At 38.0% G+C, this 21484-nt stretch overlaps 1 protein-coding gene across 6 annotated transcripts in view; it reads left to right on the top strand.

Annotated features, from left to right (window-relative positions):
- The window catches only part of TADA2A (transcriptional adaptor 2A), a 68420-nt gene that overhangs the window by 21180 nt on the left and 25756 nt on the right, over positions 1-21484 (top strand). For 5 of the 6 annotated variants that reach the window (XM_026517546.4, XM_057317775.1, XM_048223460.2 and 2 more), the window contains 6 exons: positions 1839-1966; positions 7869-7975; positions 9076-9135; positions 17891-17982; positions 19908-20065; positions 21338-21426. In XM_026517546.4, the coding sequence (XP_026373331.1) occupies positions 1942-1966; positions 7869-7975; positions 9076-9135; positions 17891-17982; positions 19908-20065; positions 21338-21426 (531 nt within the window). In that variant the 5' untranslated portion in view covers positions 1839-1941. Of the gene's footprint in view, positions 1-78; positions 223-1838; positions 1967-7868; positions 7976-9075; positions 9136-17890; positions 17983-19907; positions 20066-21337; positions 21427-21484 lie in introns of those variants that run through there. The other variant, XM_044390726.3, reaches the window with a different exon arrangement.

The following is a 21484-nucleotide window of genomic DNA, read 5'->3' on the forward strand; positions in this document are numbered from 1 at the left end:
TGAAAAGAAAGAAAAAAAATTCTGCTTATTGCGATATTGTGCTTATGACATGCAGTGTTTATACATTCTTTACTTGACTATATTAACCTTTGTTAAAGTGTCGCTGCGGTTCACTACCTTTAAGACATTGTGCAAGTAGCAGTCTCTCAGAGCTTCCTTTCCTTCTTTGAAAAAGCAGCATCCCTGAAGGTTGTGAGCATTCAAAGAGATGATCCACATACAGTGAGTGGTACCATGGTACCTGGCATATGAGAAAAGCTCAGTAAATGTTGGGCATTATTTTATTATTGACTGCATAATACCACTTGCTAAACCCATTTTTCGTCAGAGACTAACTCTTCCTGGGACTAGAGCAGGGTGAGAACCATTCTATCCCAGCCCACTTCAAAAAAGACAAGTTCATCGACAGCCATGTTATCTGAATGTCATATAGGCTTAAGGATGAATTATACCCCGGGCTCAGGGTACCAGGTGAAAGAAGTCTCTCCAGGAGAACTAAAGATGAATTAACCTTTTGTAAAACTAACATTTGTCCATTATGTTTTGTTAATATTGAGTTCTTTCTCTGTATTTGGCACTTTGAAGCATACAGATGTGTATTGGCTAGTAGTCCCTGCTTTCATTTAGTCTAGAAATGGGAAAAAGTATGCGTTCAGAAGTAATCCTCACAATGGGATGCCAGAAAAGAGATAGCTAAGAAGCTGTGGGACTATACAAGAAGAAGAGATGTTTTCTTGACTTGGGGCAAAGTATGATTTCATTTCTGCCTTCAAGAAAATACTTTGTACATTGTTCAAACATTAAATATTTGTTCAAAGAGTAAGTGAACAAATATATGTTGTAATATACAGGGTTCCTTGGTTTCTAGTAACAGAAGGTCATTCATATTAAAGTATTATTAGAAAGATAGAGAAATGAGAAAAAAATCTAAACAGTTGGGCCACCCTTGGGGATTGGGATCTCAATAGCCAGAGCTCATGGACCAAATTCTTTGACTAATGAGTGCTGGGCTCCAATTGATTTCTGCCCTTATATGTCTTACTCAGAATTGAGATTTTCATAAGGAATCTGGCTGCTTTAGCTTTGGGGGTGGGGTAGAGAGTATTGTGATTGGTAACCCCACCAGAACCATAGGAAATGTGGGTGAGTCAGTTTCCCAAAGGAAAGAGGGTTAAGGAGAGAAGTCGTACTGCGTAGAGAAAAACAGTAGTTGTTTATTAGAGATATGTAGCCTTTATAGAGGGCTCACTACGGGCCAGGCACCACAGTGCATTATTTATGTGGATTTTGGTATTTAATCCTCACAATAACTAGGAGGTAGATACTGTTTCTCATAACCACTTTACAGAGGGGGACACAGGCTTATAAAGACAAACTAATTGGGGAGCCTAGCTGGCTCAGTCAGAAGAGCATATAACTCTTGATCTCAGGGTCATGGCTTCGAGCCCCATATTGAGTGTAGAGATTACTTAATTAAGTAAAACAGGGATGTCTGGGTGGCTCAGTCGGTTAAGTGTCCAACTCTTGGTTTTGGCTCAGGTCATGATCTCAGTGTCGTGGGATCAAGCCTTGTGTCAGGCTCCACAATCAGTGGGAAGTCTACTTGAGATTTTCTCTTTCTCCCTCTCTGCCCCTCCTTCTGCTCTTGCATGAACTTTCTCTCTCTCTCTAAAATAAATAAATCTAAAAAAAAAAAAAGTAAAATTTAAAAAAATAAAATAATTTGCTTAGCATTACAAGGCTAGGATGTGGTAGAATTGAGTACATTGCATTGTCTTCTTGCATCTTGTCCCTTTGAATTATTTTCTGATCCATATGCCACTTTTGTTTGTTCATAGGGGGTCATCAAGTTTGGTGTATGTGTTGCCCAGTTCTGACATCTCCTTGAAGGAACGCTGCATTGAGGAAGATCAAAACAAGACTGTTCGCAAATTTTAGGGAATGGACCGTTTGGGTTCCTTTAGCAGTAAGTATAGTGGGAACAAGTCCCAGGTGAATATTAACAGCAAACTCAAGTGGAAGTTGATCAAAGAAGAAAAATAAGCACTTTGAAGTTAAATAAAGCCCTACAAATCTAATCCTAAAGGAATAAGAGTATCAAATCAAAATAAAATTAACCAATACTTATTGATTGCCCACTAAACACATGACACAAACATATCACCCTACGTCTTGTAAGAAAACTATGCTGAGGCATAATATGATTAACCTGCAGTGAGACTTAAGAAAGCAGTTGTATTTGTCTTTAGAACCAATAACATACTTTAGATGCCTTGATGAAAAATAATGTCAGTGGTAGAATAAAAGACATACTTCTCACCCCCTTCCGTTTTAGGGGGAACTTGTGTTCTAAGAGTGAACCACAATAATAATAATGCAGAAAATTATGGGGTGTGTGTGAAATAAATTCAGGCAGCCACAGCTATGGGGAAAAAAATACACTGCCTTTTCTTTGTTTTTGATAATAAGAGATTCGGCAGAAATAGAAACTATGTTAGTAGTGTCCCAATGAGAAGAAACAGAAAAGCACTTTTGGGGTATTTCCTTTTTAGCAGTTTCTTAAAGGACCTCTTATTTACTCTCTCATCACACCTATTTATATAAATTTAGGAAAGAACGAAGTCTTCAAACACATCTAGTTCAAATCTCTCATTTTACACATGGAGAAAACCTGAATGAATTTTCCTGATGCTGAAAGTGTAACCTGAAACCACCCCCATTCCCTTTTTAAAATACTAAAAAAAAAAAAAAAAATATATATATATATATGAATATGTATATATATATTTTTTTTTTTTTTAAACTTTTTATTTGGAAGTAATTTCAAACTTATAGGAAAGTTGGAAGAATAAGAATCATACAAAGAATCCCCATACACTGTTAACTTCTTACTCTATTTGTGTGTTTTCTCTTTGTTTCTTTATAAATACATATTATATACATTGTATGTAATAATATCTGTATACTATACTATGTATAAATAGATATGGATATCCCCCCCTTTTTTTTTTCAGAATAATCTAAGGGTAAGGAACATGTATCATGGCCCTTTACTCCTAAGCACTTTAGTGTTTATTTCTTAAGAATAGGGATATTCTGTTATATAACTTTAGTAGGGTTATCAACTAGTAAATTTAACATCCATAAAATATTTTTATCCGATCTACCATCTAGTTTATTCAGTTTTGTAAGCTGACTCACCAATGGCCTTTATGGTGTTGTTTTCCTTCTAATACAGGACACAGGAGTCAGGTCTTACATTAAGTTGCTATGTTTCTTTAGCCTCCTTTAAACTGAAACATTTCCACAGCCTTTGTCCTTAGTGACATTCACACTTTTGAAGAAGATAGGCCCTTCCTCCCTCCTTCTTTTTAAAATTGAGGTTTCTTGTTTTGGGTTTGTTTGGTCTTGCTCTACACCTCGTTGGTGATAATGGTTTTGAAAACCCAGTCATAGTATCTCTGAGTTCTCCACTATATAGTTTGTATTTTTTCCTTGGGTATAAATAAACAAGCCATAGGGAGATACTTCCAGGCCATAAAGTATCCCACTCCTCATCAAAATTTCTCTCGATTTAACATCCATTATGATTTTTCCTTGATCCAGCCTTTAATATCTTGCAAAATAATGTTTTTTTTCAACTCCAGCACTCTCCACATTTGCTAGTTAGCACTTATATAATTCTATATGTTACTATACAACTATATCTATTACATGTAATATATAATAATACATATTATATAATTTCTTGATTATACAATCAAGAGACCTGTCTCCCTTATTTTGACGTATTTATTTATTGTAAGCATGGACACGCGAATTCCTATTTTTTTAAGGGTTTATAATTCATTATCCTACTTAAATTATTTTGGTTCTCAGAATGTCCCAGTTTGACCCCTGTGAGCGCCTTCATTCTGGCTCCTGCATCCTTAATAACACCTGTCACTTTTTTGAGCATCTCCTTACCTTTTGGCTATGTGTTCCAGGTGCATCTTATATCTTCCCTGCCCCACCCCTGGAATCAGCCACTTCTCTGAGAAGCCGTGATTCCTTTTAATATTAGAGACTAAGATCTGGTCATTGCTACCAGCATGTTTTGTATCTTGGCTCTTAGGCCCACAGAGCTATGAAAAACACATGCATATATGCTATGTACATATACACCAACATATATACATATTTACCCATACATATACTTTTAAGAAATCGAGTTCCCATTGATACCTCCTATTCATCTTCATAAGCTTTTTTCTTGTTTCCGCCCATTCCTTATTTGTGTGTTCTTTCCTCAGTGAGAACCTTGGCACCCAACATCAGCACATTTATTCATTTGCTCAGTCTTCTAATACATCCAAAATTATGTCAGAGTTGCTTTTCACATACCGCTACATAAAACAGACCTCCTTCAATAAGTTCAGGATTTGTTTGCATCACCCAAGACTGAAGGTACATTGTTAAATGTCCATAAGTTATTTAGATTTTTTTTTTCTTTTCAGTGTGGTTATAGTAGTCTTTTGAAATACTGTGAGGTTCATCTGTTCATAGTGCTTTTAGTTTTCCCTTTTTATATTTACTGATTCAGTTTTTTAAATTTGGGGAACGTAAGTATGCTTCCAAAAGTCAAAACTATACAAAAATACATGTTTGGAGAATTGTTACTCCTTCCTATGTCTCTTCCACTCCATTCCCCCTCCCCCAACCCCTTGTAGGTATCCAACTTCATTGTTCTCTAGTTTAGCTGTCCTGTATTTTTGCAAAGATAAGCAGACATACATGTGTTTGTTTGGGGTTTTTTCCCCTCCTTTTGTACAGGAAAGATAGCGTGCTATGTGTGCTTTTTTTGAAGTTTGGTTTTTTCCACTTGATAGAATCTTCTGGAAATACTGTTTTAGTTTGTAAAGGTTGTTCTCATTCCTCATTTTTTTTATAGTTGCATAGTACTCCGTTGTGTGGGTACTTCATAGTTTATTCAACTATTCTCCAGTATTTGGATATCTAGGTACTTTTTGTAATTCCAAATAATGTTCTAATGCATCCCCATCAGCAGTATATGAGAATGCCTATTTCTCCATATTCTTGCTAAGAAAGTATTATCAAGCTTTTGAATTTTTGCCAGTCTGATAGGTGAGAAGTTATATCTCAGTCTAGCTCTCTCTTATGAGTGAAGTTGAGTGTCTTTTCATATGTTTAAGGGCCATTTTTTTGTCTTTCTTTTTTTTTTCTAATTATCTCTTCATTTTTTTTGCGATAGGATTTTTGTTCTTTTTTCCCCCAGTTTTTTAAAGTTCTTTGTATATGGGAGACTTTAGCCCTTTATCTGTAATATGTTTTCAGATATTTTCTTCTAGCTTATTTGCCTTTTTATGCTGCATATGGTGTTTTTTGCCAAGGAAATTTTTTGTTTGTGTTGTTTAGGTAGTCAGATTTATTAACCTTTCATTGCCTTTGGATTTTGAATGATGGTAAAAAAAAGCCTTTCCTTACTCTTAGGTTATAGAAAATCTTAGGTTATAGAAAAGTTCTAGAATATCTTTGTGAAGGATGGTTTGGCTATGTGTATCAAAAACTGTATGCTCAACCGTTCTAGTTCTTGAAAAATATATATTCTGAGGAACACAACAGCATTCTTCATAATAGTGAGAAATTAGAAACAACATAAATGGCCACCAGTAGAGAACTGATTAGATTAGTAGTTTCCAACCTTACGAGACCCCATGTTTTCTTTTTATAATATTTTTAAAGCCCATTTGCTCTTTAGAAATGAAATACATAGATAACATAACACATCTACACCCATGATGTCAAAGAAACAGAAATAATAATGCCCTAAGTGTAATACAAAGGATAAACAAAAGAGAATAATGAACTAATGTAATTTATTATAAAATAATATGTATCTCAATATGTTTAGACACGATTTCAGTAGAAGACATAATGACTTAAGTAGTCAGATGCTTGCACCCATATGTTGAATCACCGTGAATCTTCAAACTACAAAAGCACAGTGATTCATGTGTGTTGTATTGGTGAGTCAGAAATCCCACAAGCTTGAATAACTCTTGGTAAAGTTCTGAACAAAACAAGATATAATCTCCTGTAAAAGTACATGCAGTTGCCTTCCTGAAAAATTAAATATATATTAAAATTGTCAAGAACATTTTGTATTATAGGTAACATGGAATTAGGTTCTTGGTCATGTAATTATGAACCAACTTTGAATGTCAGGTAGGATATTTGAAAGTTGTACAGGACACAGGTCACTTCTTTGTTGTGTAGGAATGTCTGGAGTCTTGTAGGATATCTAGCATCCCTGGTCCTCACCTGCCAAATGCCAGTAGTGCTCACTAGTTATTGTGGCAACAAAAAAAGCATTTCCTCAGATTTCCAAAATGTCTTCCTAGGGGGCAGTTGAAAACTATTAGGTTAGATGATTGATACAATGGAATATTATTCATTCATTAAAAAGAACAAGGAAGATATACTGTCATGAAAGATGTTGACAGTATATTGTCAGGTGAAAAAAAAAAAGCTTCTAAAACAGCACGTATAATATCACTTTTGTTAAAATATATACACACGCATACATCAAGAAAGGCTAGAATTCAAAATAGTAATAGAGGATGACTTTATGCTTTTGTTGTCTAAAGTTTTTTAAAACTATAAATGGGGTTACTTTTACAAAATAATTACTTCTTGACATAAGGGTTTGAAAGCTTTTTACCTTTTTCCCCCCTAAGGAAAGGAAAGCAAGCTTATATCATTAAAGGATGTGAGGAAGAAGGTAATTTGGTAAAAATGGCACTTAATGTAAAACAGTTTTTGTTCTTCCATGTCAAAATTTAAAATGGGAGAAGTGGGGTAGTTGCTGTTCTATATATTTATTTTGAAGCTGTTGCCAGAAGGATTATGTTTCTTTCCCCTGTTATTTTCCTCCAGGTCTTCATTTAGAAACAAATGAAAAGAAAGAAAAAAAAAATGAAAAGAACAATAATCAGTTGAAGGAGGGAAAGGTGCCTTGAAGAGTGTTTCTTGGGCTTTAGGAAGGAAAATGCTATTACTGAATGTGAGAAATCCTGCCTCAGGCTAAGCAGATTAAATTCTTTCATCTACCTTCAAAGCCTGTGTTTTCTTAGACTCCTGCTGTTCATCACTGAGAACAACTCTGCTAGCTTGCCCTGACTCTAGAGAGGCAGAGTTTGGGGCAACCAGGGACACACATACTTGCTTTTTTATCACTTCAGACAGTTTAAATTTTACTTCTTGCCTTAATATTTCGGAGACAATACGGTCATTGGAACCAGAGGAAGATGAGCCGTGCTCTCTGCTTACCGTGAGAGAAAAGGAGCTTTCCTGGGTTTAAATCTCAACTCAGATATAAGGTAGTATATCACAAAACATATTTAAAGGAGTTTTTCACCCCTACTTTTTATTATGAAAGTTTGTAAATTTATAGAGAAGTTGAAAGAACAGTACAGTTGGCCACTACCTACATTCAACAGTCATTAACATTTTGTCAGATGTGTTTTATCTAAAAACACATATGTGTGCTGTGTAAGTATGTGACATTTTCTTTCCCGGAAAAATAACTAGGAGAGAAAGCTTATGTTTGTAAGTTTCTCTGCAGAGAAATTTACTTAATGCTGTTTAGAGTAGTAGATACTACTATAGGAAGGAACAGAGCTGCCTTGAAAGAAAAAGGAATGTAATTTCTGTTTTTTCTTACTTAGAATGAGCTCATCTGGTCCCCAAGACAAGCTGAGTCTTCTGCACAGCTCACCACCTGTGTAGTTATTTGCAGATTTTCACCTTCTTGCACTTTGGTAATCATAACATGTTTTGAGGCTGATATATTTTTCTTTTTGTTCTAGATGGTCCCTCTGATAAGCCACCTTGCCGAGGTTGCTCCTCCTACCTCATGGAGCCTTATATCAAGTGTGCTGAATGTGGGCCACCTCCTTTTTTCCTCTGCTTACAGGTAACTCTTCCATTCACGTTTTACCAGTGAAAAGTTGGGGAACAGTGCAGGTGGATGACACAGACTGTTGAAAATTCTACATCTCTATATCAGTTTAATGCTCAACACTGTTTTTGCCAGTATATTTAAAGTATTGGGACTACAGGGACGCCTAGGTGGCTCAGTCGGTTGGGCGTCTGCCTTCAGTTTGGGTCATGATCTCGGAGTCCTGGGGTTGAGCCCCGAGTTGGGCTCCCTGCTCGGTGGGGAGCCTGCTTCTCCCTCTCCCACTCCCCCTGCTTGTGCTCTCTCTCTGTCTCTCTGTCAAATAAATAAAAACCTTTAAAAATAATAAAAATAAAGTATTGGGACTACAGGAAACAGAATTGGTGGATTATTCCTTTTGATAGCACCAATGACAGTGTTATTGAAGAGTGATCTTTGGGCAGGTGACAAGGGAACAAATCATTCTGTGGGTGATGATAGTAATAATACTAATTACAAGGGCTTACTTTGTTGTCGGGCACTCTTTTGAGTAATTTACGTGAATTAACCTTTAGTTCATCACTATAACCCTATGAAGTCGGTATGATTATCATCCCCATTTTATAGAGGAAACTCAGGTGAAGAGAGTTTAAGTAATTTGCTCAAGGTCACACAGCAAATACCATATTTTATTGGACCCAAGACGCTATCAATTATAAGTAGCATCCCAATTTTAGAAATGATAAATGGCTGATGGAAGTTCTACTTTTTATTAAAAGATGAATCCTCATTTTAGAGTTTTAAAATATGAAAAAATACATGTCTTAGAATTGCCTAAATAGTTTAAGTTTGGAGCCGGGATTCAAATTTACTCAGTCTGATTCCAGGGCTTATGCTTTATCAAAAGAGGAGATGTCCTAGGAAAAAGTCTTTTTTTCAGATTATTTTTTCCTCTCTGAGGGCCACTAAAGAGCTGTGATCAGGAATGTAACCATCCTCTTGTGGCTGCAGACAACTTTAAATGAATTCTTAAAAACTCATGATAAGAGTAGAGCATCCCCAAACTGTCTTTTATCCTATAAGAAAGCATTTCAAAAAGTAGCTTTTTGGTAACTTACTTTTCCTTTCTTTTGCAGTGTTTCACGCGAGGATTTGAGTACAAGAAACATCAAAGTGATCATACTTACGAGATCATGGTAATGGTGAAGTTGAGGGAATTTCCGTTCATTTGTCAAATATTGTACTGGGAATGTCTATTTTTCTTCATCTCCAAGTATCTCCTTCCCTTTTCTTTCCTCCTCTTCTGAATTAGGTAATCATTTCCTAGTAAGTGTTTTAGGGTTTTATGGATCTGCTAAGGCATTTAAGTCCAAAAATCATTTTACATACTGAGATTTTTGTTTCAAACTTGGAAGGAATTTGCAAGTACTCACTGAGGGGTGCCTGGCTGGCTCAGTCAGTAGAGCATGTGACTCTTGACTTCGGGGTTGTGAGTTCAAGCCCCACGTTGGGAGTAGAGATTACTTTTAAAAAATTTAAAGATTTAAAAAAAGTACTTATTGAAATTTACTGATGTAAGGATAAGACGTACAGTGCATTTTAGGTTTGCTGATAAACAGATAGTAAATGTGTTGTTGCTGTGTTTTGGCTAATGATGTTATTATGTGGTTCATGTGGGCAGTGGTGAAGTTTACCTCTGGCACTCCCTCTTCCTGCCTTGGGGAAATTAGTTACCCTGAGAATGAAGTTATAAAATGAACATTGAGTGAATGGTATCATAGACTGGCTTATAGGCCAGAATAAGACTTGACTGGCACTTGATTGATTGTATTGCCACCTCTAAAGAAGGAATGAGAGGCAGATATTGGTAGCAGCCCTTCCAAGCTCTAGCCGGAAGAATGGGCACTTTAATAAGCCAAAACGAATATCTTGTCTGCTTGGGAGGTGTACATATCTTCATCAAGACAGTTTTGTCAGGGGGCGCCTGGGTGGCACAGCGGTTAAGTGTCTGCCTTCGGCTCAGGGCGTGATCCTGGCGTTATGGGATCGAGCCCCACATCAGGCTCCTCCGCTATGAGCCTGCTTCTTCCTCTCCCACTCCCCCTGCTTGTGTTCCCTCTCTCGCTGGCTGTCTCTATCTCTGTCGAATAAATAAATAAAATCTTTAAAAAAAAAAAAAGACAGTTTTGTCAGTTATCGGAAAATAACAATTCGCCAAGTAATTTTCTTATGTTCAGCCTCCCATTCAGTTGTTTTTGTTTTTGTTTTTTTTACAGGAAAGAATACTGGCTGGGCATCTTAACAGTAATAATTTCACATTGTGAATTAATCCATTTATACTTGTATTAGTTTTCTATTGGTTCCATAACAAATTATCAAAAATTAAGTGGCATAAGATAACACAAATTTATCGTCTCACAATTCTGTAGGTCAGAAGAGCATTAGGCTCACCTAGTTTGCTGCAGGTCCCATAATGTCAAAATGAAGGTGTTGCCAGCCTGGGCTTTCATCTAGAGACCCCAGGAGAGAGTCTGCCTCCAATCTGCTTCCATTCTCATTCAGATTGTCGAGAGAATTCCCTTCCTTGAGGTTGTAGAACTGATGCACTATTCCCTTATTGGCTGTTGGCCAGGGCTTGCTCTCAGCCTCTAGAGACCTTCCTTTCTCCATAGTCAAAGGTAGCAGTGGCCAGGAGTTCTTGACGGTGATTGATGAAAAATGCCTGGAGTTTTTCTGACCTCTTCTGCTTCCTCTATGCTGAGTCTCCTGCTTCCCTTCTTCTTCTTTATTTTTAAAGACTTCATTATTTGATAGAGCACAAGCAAGGGGAGGGGTGGGCAGAGTGAGAGGGAGAAGCAGACTCCCTGCTGAGCAGAGAGCCCGATATGGGGCTCGATCCCAGGACCCCAAGACCGTGACCCGAGCCTAAGGCAGATGCCCAACTGACTGAACCACCCAGGCACCCCCCTTCTTCTTCTTTAAAGGAAATTTTATTGGAGCATCTGGGTGGCTCAGTCGGTTAAGCATTTGCCTTCAGCTCGGGTCATGATCCCGGGGTTCTGGAATCGAGCCCCATATCAGGCTCTCTGCTCAGCAGGGAGTCTGCTTTTCCCTCTCCATCTGCCTACCACTCTGCCTACTTGTGCTCTCTCTCTTTCTCTCAGTCAAATAAATAAATAATCTTTAAAAAAATAAAGGAAATTTTATTTATTTATTTTAAGTAATCTCTACACTCAACATGGGGCTCAAGCTCATGATTCCAAGATTAAGAGTCACATGTTCTGACTAAGCCAGCCAGATGCCCCTCTCTTGACTCCCTCTTCTACTTTTAAAGGCTTGTGATTACATTGGGTCCACCCAAATTATCTGGGCTGCTCTCCCTATTTTAAGGTCTGCTGATTAGTGCCTTAATTCCATCAACAGGGTCCCCTCACAGCAATATATAGTTACTATTTGATTGAATAATCAGGGGACAGGAATCTTGGGGGGAGAGGGGCACATCTTTAGAATTCTGCCTATTACAGTGCCATCATGTATCTACAAAGTATAGAAAGAGTGAATTAGCATCTCTGAGTCTGATTATTTGTGGGGTCCTGTTTAAGATGAGTTTCTAGGCCTGTAATGTTGAGAGTCAGACCCTAGTCCATAATTAATAAAAGAAAATGCTCCTTAGAGTTCTTGGCAGCCAACTGACTAGCCTTCCCCTACTTCTCTCTAAACACCTTCAGTCTTATAAATAGTTTCTCCACTAATTATAAGATTTGGAATAAGGCTTTTTTTTATATTAGACTTTGTTTTATAGAGCAATTATAGGCTTGTAGCGAAACTGAGTAGAAAGTACAGAGATTTCCCATACATCTTCTGCCCCAATGTATGCACCGTCTCTCCCATTAACATCCCCCACAAGAGTGGTACATTTGTTATAACTGGTGAACCTGCACCGACACCTCATTATCATCCAGAGTCCACATTTACATCAGAGTTCACTTTTGGTGTTGCACATTCTGTAGGTTTATACAAATATATAATGTCATGTATCCACCATTATAGTATCTTGTGGAGTAGTTTCATGGCCCTAAAAATCCTCTGTGCCTTGCCTGTTCATCCATCCCCCCCGACCCCCCACCTCTGAGCACCACTGATCTTTTTACAGTCTCTATAGTTTTGCTTTTCCCAGAATGTCATTATAATTGGAATCATGCAATATGTAGTCTTTTCAAATGTGCTTCTTTCACTTGGTAATATTTAGGTTTCCTCCGTGTCTTTTCATGGCTTGATTGGTCATTTCTTTTTAGCACTAAATAATACTCCATTGTTTGGACATACCACAGTTTATTTATCCATCCACCTACTGAAAGACATCTTGGTGCTTCTAAGCTTTGGCAATTATGAATAAAGCTGTTATAAACATCCATGTGCAGATTTTTCTGTGGACATAAGTTTTTAGCTCCTTTGGATAAATATTAAGGAGCGCAATTGCTGATCACATGTTAAGGTTGTTTAGTTCTGTGAGAAACTGCCAGACTTGTCTTCCCAGGTGGCTGTGCCATTTTGTATTCCCACTGGCAACAAATGAGAGTTCCTGTTGCTCCACATCTTCACCTGCATTGATATCAGCGTTCTGTGTTTTGGCCATTCTAATAGGCATATAGTGGCACCTCTTCATTTTAATTGACGTTTCTCTGATAAGATATGATGTGAAACATCTTTTCATATGAATAATTTTTTTTCTCTTGTCAACTGCAAAATGAATGAAGGATTGGGAAAACGTGGTCAAAGTATCTATGACTTTGAGTTCATTTCACCAATGTATCAGATCTTCAGAAAACTGGTTTATTCTGCCCAAATTCACCCAAAAATGCCTAGAACCAGAACAGAAATTTTTTCCTTTGAATTGTTTTCACAATTCCTTACAGGATACTTCAATATAGGCTGGGTAGAATAATGATTATCCACTGTAGGAAAACTGAGCGTGCATTCTCTCTAGCTGTTCTGGGCACCATGCCTTCCACATAATGCTGAAGGCACTAAGTCTCACTCAAAGGCCAATTAAGTCTTCTGATTACATCATCCTTTTCTCACATATTCAACACCCATACAAACACATTTCAGAATTCTGTCCTTTACTTTGGGGAGTTTTGGGAGGTTACTAATACTCTCTTTTTTTCCTGCCAGTCTTATCTGTTCCCAGATAAGGAAAAGAGGAATCTTTCCTTCTATAGGAGTGATGACCAAATTTTGGCTTTCTACACATGAAGCCACTAAAAACTTGATTTGTGTGTGTGTGTGTGCATATGAAGCCACAGAAAACTTTAAATGGTTTTTAGTACTTTTGTCATCTCACAGTGTTATATTTTTGGAAGTTACTCATGCTGTGGTGGGTGGTGCATTAATCAAGATTTCTGAGTTCTATGCCTATTTTTGCCTTATAATTCTTAGAACCTTGAACAAGTCAAGGCACCTCTTTCTGCCACACCCTTTATACCAGGAATTTTAAACTTTAGTGCCTAAGAATCACCTGGGAGCTTCTTAAAATTGTAGATTCCTAGGCCCTACTCTTAGCAATTCTGGTTAGTAAGGCTGAGATTGGGTCCAGAAATTGAATAACACTGATTCAACTTTAAGAAAAACTCCCTTCTGCCTATTTAGTTTTTGGTGTAGAAAGTTTTTCTTGGGGCGCCTGGGTGGCACAGTGGTTAAGCGTCTGCCTTCGGCTCAGGGCATGATCCTGGCGTTCTGGGATCGAGCCCCACATCAGGCTCTTCCACTATGAGCCTGCTTCTTCCTCTCTCACTCCCCCTGCTTGTGTTCCCTCTCTCGCTGGCTGTCTCTATCTCTGTCAAATAAATAAATAAAATCTTTAAAAAAAAAAAAAAAAAAAAGAAAGTTTTTCTTGTTTAGCTTGCAGTAAAGTTGGTTAGGACTAATTAATTTCCAGTAAAGTTGGTTACGACTAATTAATTTCCTGAAGTACAGTTGTAGAAATAACATAGGCTCTTCAACTGTGAGTTTTCGTATTTGTATATATTTATGCCATTTGCCAGATTATTACAAATATAGACATAGACTGAATATATGACATAGACTGTTCTTTTGGATCTCATGGTACCTCATGTGCTGGGCATATTCATAGTATGTGCTCAGATAAAAATGTGTTACTTATTAGCAGTGTAATTTCACAAATCATGGAAGTTTGTGGGGTTTTTTTGGTCATCAACAGAAGGTATAACAATTTCTAAATGCCCATGTAATCTGAAGACCTCTCCTGTCACCTTTTAAAAATAACTTATTATAGAAAATTCAAAAAAAAATTTTTTATGTACACCCTAAAATAGAATGGTGTTTTAGTTATCTGTTGCTACCTAATAGGTACTTCAAAACATTGTGGCTTAAAATAACAACTATTTTATTGTCTCCCATAGTTTTTTGGGTCAGGAATTCAGATTGGGCATGGCGAGGGTAGCTTTCATTTCCACATGATGTGCTGAGGCTTGAAGTCCACAGGGCTTTTTTCACACTCTTGGTATCTCAGAATGGCTTGCATTGGTTGGGAGACAGCTGGAACTTTTTTTTTTTTTAAGATTTTATTTGAGAGAGAAAGTCTGCAAGCAAGCTGCAGGCAGAGGGAAAGAGAATCCGAAGCGGACTCCGCACTGAGTGCAGAGCCCACTGTGGGGCTTGATCTCAATGACCCTGAGATCGAGACCTGAGTCGAAACCAAGAGTTTGGCCACTTAATCAACTGAGCCACCCAGGTGCCCCCAGCTGGAACATTTTAACTGTCTGGTTCTTCTCCAGGTAGGCTTTGTGCCGCTCCCTCTCCCTCAGGCCTCTCCACAGGGGCTTTCCAGCAAGGAGGCTGGGTTTCTTACATGGTGGTTCAGGGCTCCCAAAAACATAGAAATGAAAGCTGCCAGGCCTTAAGCAAGTCACGGGTCCAGCCCATATTAAATGGGATGGGACTGCAGCAGGATGTGAATTCTGGAAGTTAATGGGGAGCTACAATTGTAACCCAACTCCCACATACAGTACAATGTAATAAAGTCCCATGTACTTGGTACTAGCTCTTAAAATATCAACCCATAGCCTATCTTGTTTCATCTAAAGCCCCACTTCTTCAGATTATTTTGAAGCAAATCCCCCAGACATCTTATTTCATTTATAAATGTTTTACTAGATCTCTCTAAAATTTAATTCAAGTCACTTTTCATTATTCCCCAGTCATGTCATAAAAGCTTTTTAAAAATATCTCTGCTCCCTTCTCTACCCCTGAAAATAATTACTGTTCTGATTTTTATCACCATAGATCAGTTTTGCATATTCTAGAACTGCATATAAATGGATTCATACTGTATGTACTTTTGTTTCTTTTTTCTTTCAGCATGTTTTTGAGATTTATTCATGTTGTGTATAGTAGGTCATTCCTTTTTGTTATTGAATATTATTCTGTGGTATGAATATGACACTGTTATTCTCCCATTGATGGACACCTGGGCTTTGCCTAGTTTTATGCTATTATGAATAAAGCTGTTATGAACTTTCCTGTATAAGGCTTTCTGTGGTTACATGTTTTTTTGTCCTTGGATAAATACTTAGGAGTGGAATTGCTAGGTCATAGAATCAGTGATTATTCATATTTAACTTTTAAGAAACTGTCAAGAAGTTTCCTAAGTGGTTGTAGTATTTTACACCTCTGCCAGCAACGAATGAGAATTCTGATTGTTCCACATGCTTGCAAACTTTCGATATTGTTGCTTTCTTCATTTTAGCTATTCTAGTGGGTTTCATGAATGTGTAGTGATATCATAAATTTTTTAAAAACTTTTACAATTTGTTTTAATTGGGATATAGATAAGGTCTATACATTCCAGTTGGTTGCTTCTTACATGTTTTCTGTTCTGTGGGTGTTCCACTCTACCTGTCCCCCTTCCCTCACTCTTTCTCTTGTTTCTTCTAGTTTATTTGAGTTTTTAAAAAACATAAGTTCTCTAATAGATATTGGTACAGTGTGAATTTTGCTGTTAGCATGTTCTTTGGCCTTCTGTGTTTCCTATAAATCGGTAGTTACATATGGCAGCTGTGTCAGATTCATTTATGATCATTGTGTAGATCTGTCCATCAGGGATTGCAGAATAGTTATCTTTTAACCCTAGCACTAGCACACTTTTTTTTTCTTTTTTTTAAAGAGAGTACGCACACAATAGGGGGGCGGGGAGGGGAGAGGGGCAGAGGGAAAAGGAGAGAGAGAATCTAAGCAGGCTCCATGCTCAGCGCAGAGCCCGACATGGGGCTCAGTCCCACGACCCTGAGATCATGAGTCAAATCAAGAGTCAGACGCTTAAGTGACTGAGCCACCCAAGTGACCCCCAGAACTCCTTTTAATTTATGAATTAAAATAATTCAATAAAAAGAAATGTCTCATCTCTGTGGCCACCCCGAGGTAAAGTTCATACAGGAAACGCAGATAAATACCTGATTATTTCACTTTATGTAGTAATTTTGAAAATATGAGTTGGTTCCCTGGCATCCTCTAGAAATTTAGAAGATTTATGTATTTCAATCCTTTGCAGTTATTATCTTTGTTAATGCTCAAAATGTTCCATCTTTGGTTAGTGGGAGCCTCTACAAGTTGTCCTCTGAATCCTTTTGACATGACCCTTAGAGGCTTTGAGAGCCTCTTTGCTTTCCATTAGGACAAAATGTTCTAGTCTCATCTGGTACATTTTCTGACTTGAACCTAGAATCAGGTCTTTCTTCAAAGAGCCCTGTTTCCTTTAGTGGGAAACAGTATTTAGTGGCTGTGTACTGGGCATTAGAAGTGTTCATTGCTACTGGGTTGGTCATTGTTTCCAGACTTTTTCATCGAACAGTGTTAGGAAATTATTCTTCTCAGACAAAGTACATTGTAAGTTCATACTAAAATTTCAATTCAAATATAAGACTATAAGGTTTTTACATAAGCATAGATCTCATATCTCTATCTTTATAAACCCCAAGCCAGAAATCCCGCTGCCCAATGACACCAGCGAGATTACTTACTTGCTTTATCTCATAACACATCCACATACAATAACCTCAGGATAACTATACCAACACTCCTGAAAACAGTGTAAGACTTTTTTTTTTTGGCGGTTCTTTTTACTTCTAAGGGGTATTCTACTAGAGATATATAATCAAATCTCTGTGTTTTAAAGTCATGTGGGATATTTCTGTGATTATGCCTTAAAATTAACTCATAGGTTTATTTGTTACATTTTGCTTTTGGCTCTTAGGATTTTAAATTTAGAAGTTAATGTACAATATTTATATTTCAAAGTCAGATCTATAAAACAAGGAATATTCAGAGAGGTTTAGCTTCTATTCCTCCCTTCCCCATAGGTAACCATTTTTTAAAAAATGTATCGTTTATATGTGTATATAAATATACACATATTTATATTGCCTTCTTTCTTAGCTAAATGGGGAGATACTATAATATTTATCTCCACATTTGTGCTAAGTTTAAAAAATATTTTGGGGTGCCTGGCGGCTCAGTCAATTAAGCGTCCAGCTCTTCATTTCAGCTCAGGTCATGGTCTCAGGATCGTGGGATTGAGCCCCATGTTGGGTTCCATGCTTGGCATGGAGTCTGCTTGAGATTCTCTCTCTCCCTCTCCCTCTGCCATTCCCTCTCCTTGCTTACTCTCTCTCTCTAACTAAATAAGTAAAATCTTCAAAAATATATATGTCTACATGAGTTACATGGCATTTCTGAGTGATAATGTTTATTGGAGGTTCTTGTAGTTAATGGTGGAAATAGAGGTGGGAGAGATGGACAACTAATAAGAATATACTTTAGGTACCTCTCAAAACCATGAGAATGACAGTCATTTGAGTATGAATTAGCATTACATTTCAGGTTGCTGGGTTCCATTTCTGCATCTGTTCTTAGGCAAAACTTTTTCTTCCTTAGACCTCAGATTTTCCTGTTCTTGACCCCAGCTGGACCGCTCAAGAAGAAATGGCCCTTTTAGAAGCTGTGATGGACTGTGGCTTTGGAAATTGGTAAGAGCTTGGTGTTAAGGGTTGTCCTGCCCTAGTGGGCTCAGAGAGGGTAAAGGGAGGAACCTCAGAGAGGGTAAAGGGAGGAACCTCAAAAAGAGGAGTTTGGGGGCCATATGTTACTTTTCTGTTGACCCATGACTTAGAGATACGTCCTCTTCCATTCTGCATGTTATTTTCCATGGCTGAAATGCCTCACAGAGATATGGTATGTTTAGTTGTCCATGACTGGGCAGCTCTAAAAGGCCACTTTGGATATATCAACACAGGGAAGGTTGGTTCTTTCTTTCTGAATACTGGGGAAGTTTAGACTTACTAGTTATTGCTCCTTTCTGATTTTAGGAATTTTTCTTGACTATAGATACCCTCATCATTTAAGTGAGTCAGACTTTAGGTAGATGGCCATAGCTTACTTGAGACTTGAGTTTGGGAGACCTGTTACTTGCATTCCCTCTTTTTAGCTTGCAGATAAGTCCAGGCCTGGCAGAACTGAATAGCAGTCATTGCTGTTTCCCTAGGAGGCAATGCCACCTAATAATAATACTGTCACTTTCACTTTTACCTTTTGGGAATACTTTCACACTGATGATTTCATTTTGTGAAATAGATAGTAGGGACATTATTAAATTATATTTCGTTCATGAAGTATCTGAAGCTTAGGGAGTTAAGATCATTCCTCATGATCACATAGCTTATTAGTGAAGGACTCCTAACTAGATCCTCCCTGTCCTACTTCCTAGTATAAGTAATCTGTCCTAATAGTCATAGAATATACTGTGCTACCTCCATTGTGTCCAGGGCCCTGAAGAAGGAAACTTGGAGTTCAGTTCACATTTTGCTTGTATTTATTCAGCATTTAGTAAGCGTCATAAAATATTGTGTACTATGGGGAGTACCAAAGAAGATAGAAAAAGTGATCACTTGTGAGGAGCTTGCTAATCATCTTAGGCCTAGTTTTTCATTTTTTGCTTGCTATTCTGATGTTCTAAAATGGACTAGTCCTCTCTGTTCCCCTTCCTCCTTGGTAAAGACCATCCAAAAAAAGAGACTATTGTTTCTCTGTCAGCTGTGAGTAAGACACTAATCTTGGTGGTGAGGGTGGTAGAGCTAAAAATTATGACATGTATCCTGCCCCCAAGAAGCTTATAATCCGGTAGGGAAATCAAAATATATATGGGGACGATTGGAGTACACGAAGCAGAGCATAGTGGTGCCTTAGGAGACGGGCAAGGGAAGTACTGGAGAGGAGAGAGGTCAAGAGGGAACTTGGAGAGCTTCCACCTCTCCTCCTCCCGCATCTGGGCTTAGGAGTCAGGAGTCTGAAGTACAGATTCCGGCTTTGTGCACTTACATGTTTTATTTTCTCAAGCAAGTTTCTTAATCTCTTTGGGCCTCTTTTTTTCATCTGTGACACTGAGATAGTAAGCACTCAACACTACATGGGTAATACTAGGATTAACTTAAATTACGTCGTGAATGTTTCTAGCCTACTGCGTGGCCTCTAGTAAAGAAACGTTTGTTGACGTGAAGTGTTTTGTAAACTATAAAACATTATGCAAATATGAAACTGTACTTATGTACATTTTGAGTGTTCCGAAGTGGTTTATTATAGCAGTTCTTTTCCTGAGGCCTAGCTCACACGGAAATTTACAAATTTCCTAATGGTCTTCCTTGCCTTTGGGGGAAAGGAAGGTTCTTTTCTGATATTTTTGTATCTTGGAATAGAATCTGATTTGGCACATCAGATTACACCAATATTAAGCTTATATTTCTCTTGTTGTTCAGCTGATATCTCCATGATACTGGTTTGGAGGTAACAATTTCCAGACATTTATTTAGATGGGACTTAAAATATGGAAAGAACAAACCATGCTTTGACCACTCTGTATAAATGGTCAGAGCTCTCGCTCTTCCTCACGATCCTCTAGGCAGGATGTAGCCAATCAGATGTGCACCAAGACCAAGGAGGAGTGTGAGAAGCACTATATGAAGCATTTCATCAATAACCCTCTGTTTGCATCTACCCTGCTGAACCTGAAGCAAGCGGAGGAGGCAAAAACTACTGACACGGCCATTCCGTTCCAGTGTAAGTCCTCCCTGTATTGGTAAGAGATGCTTAGCTCATCGTCCGGCCCTGTTGCAGGAGCAGATAAACAGTGGTTTGGGCACCTGAGGAGCTTGTGGAAGATGGGAGGAGTTGGCATGGCAGATACTGAGAGTCAGGGCTATAATGGGGCAAGGAGGGGTCGGAGTTCCGTACCAGAAATCCCGGTGCCCAGAGACAGTGTGTAGGCCCACCCACTCTGAGGCTTAAGAACATGTCCGTCAACTTTAATGCTTCTGCGGATAAGATGTCCAAAATGAGCCAAGCTTCCATGCTTTGGAGGGTTTACTATTATAGGTATTAGTTACTTAAGAGAGTCCAGTATTTGATTCATTATTATTAATCATCCCAGTGTTAAGTCCAAGAAGCAGTTTGTTAGTTTAGTTCACTTAGTTATGATAGTAATAGCGAACTTTTTTTTTTTCTAATTTCATGTGGCTAAGGGACTCATGGGTCTTCTAACAAAACATAACTAAAACCATGGTGAATTATAAATGGACATATTTGCTGAATGATTCCCAGAAGCACAAGTAATGAGATACAAATGTTTTCTCCACCACCACCACCCCCACCCTGCCCTCCCCGCCCCTTTCCTCAGACTCTGTAGAAGCAGTTTCATAGCTGACTAACTCAAAGCCTGATGGTACCTGTTTGCAAAACACTTTGGATGGTAGCATTTTGTTTTCAGATCCATTAGATCATTTGTTCCTCATAGCAACCCAGTGAGATAGGCAGAGCAAGTGCTTTTGCTTTATACATGAGGAAACAGATTCAGAAAGGTTAAATAATTTGTGCCTCGTGGGACTAAAAGATATTAGAGCTGGGACCCAATTCCAGCTAACTTCCAAATCCTGTGGGGTTTTTTTGCTCAGTTGGGTGAGATTTGTAAATTGATATTGGTCCTAAGGGGTAAGGGAACTGAAGCAGACAGGGTAAATACTTATGTTCTGTAATATGAAAGAGGAGATCCTTGGTTTTCTATTATGTTAAGAAAGCACAAATCAGAAGGAATATCCCTATTTTATTTAGAGAATTCCCTAAGTCTTAGTTTCCTTTTTAAGAATCCAGTCTGTTTCTGTAATACTTTATCTTTCTCACTTTTCCCTTTATAAAAATGTTTTGAATTTTATTTATTCTCTCAGACACTGTTTTTTTCCCAAACAAAAATATTTCAGAGTGTAAATGAGGATGATCTCTCTGTCACTTTTTCATGCCAATATTTTATTATCTAACTAAGAACCTAAATTCTTCCAGCTGCAGATGACCCTCCCCGACCTACCTTTGATTCCTTGCTTTCTCGGGACATGGCAGGATACATGCCAGCTCGAGCAGATTTCATCGAGGTAGGAGAAACTTGTTTTTGTTTCACATGAGGCTTATATCTCTTACCTGTAGGTCCCA

The sequence above is a fragment of the Ursus arctos genome, unplaced genomic scaffold (genome assembly GCF_023065955.2).
Source record: "Ursus arctos isolate Adak ecotype North America unplaced genomic scaffold, UrsArc2.0 scaffold_24, whole genome shotgun sequence".
NCBI lineage: Eukaryota > Metazoa > Chordata > Mammalia > Carnivora > Ursidae > Ursus > Ursus arctos.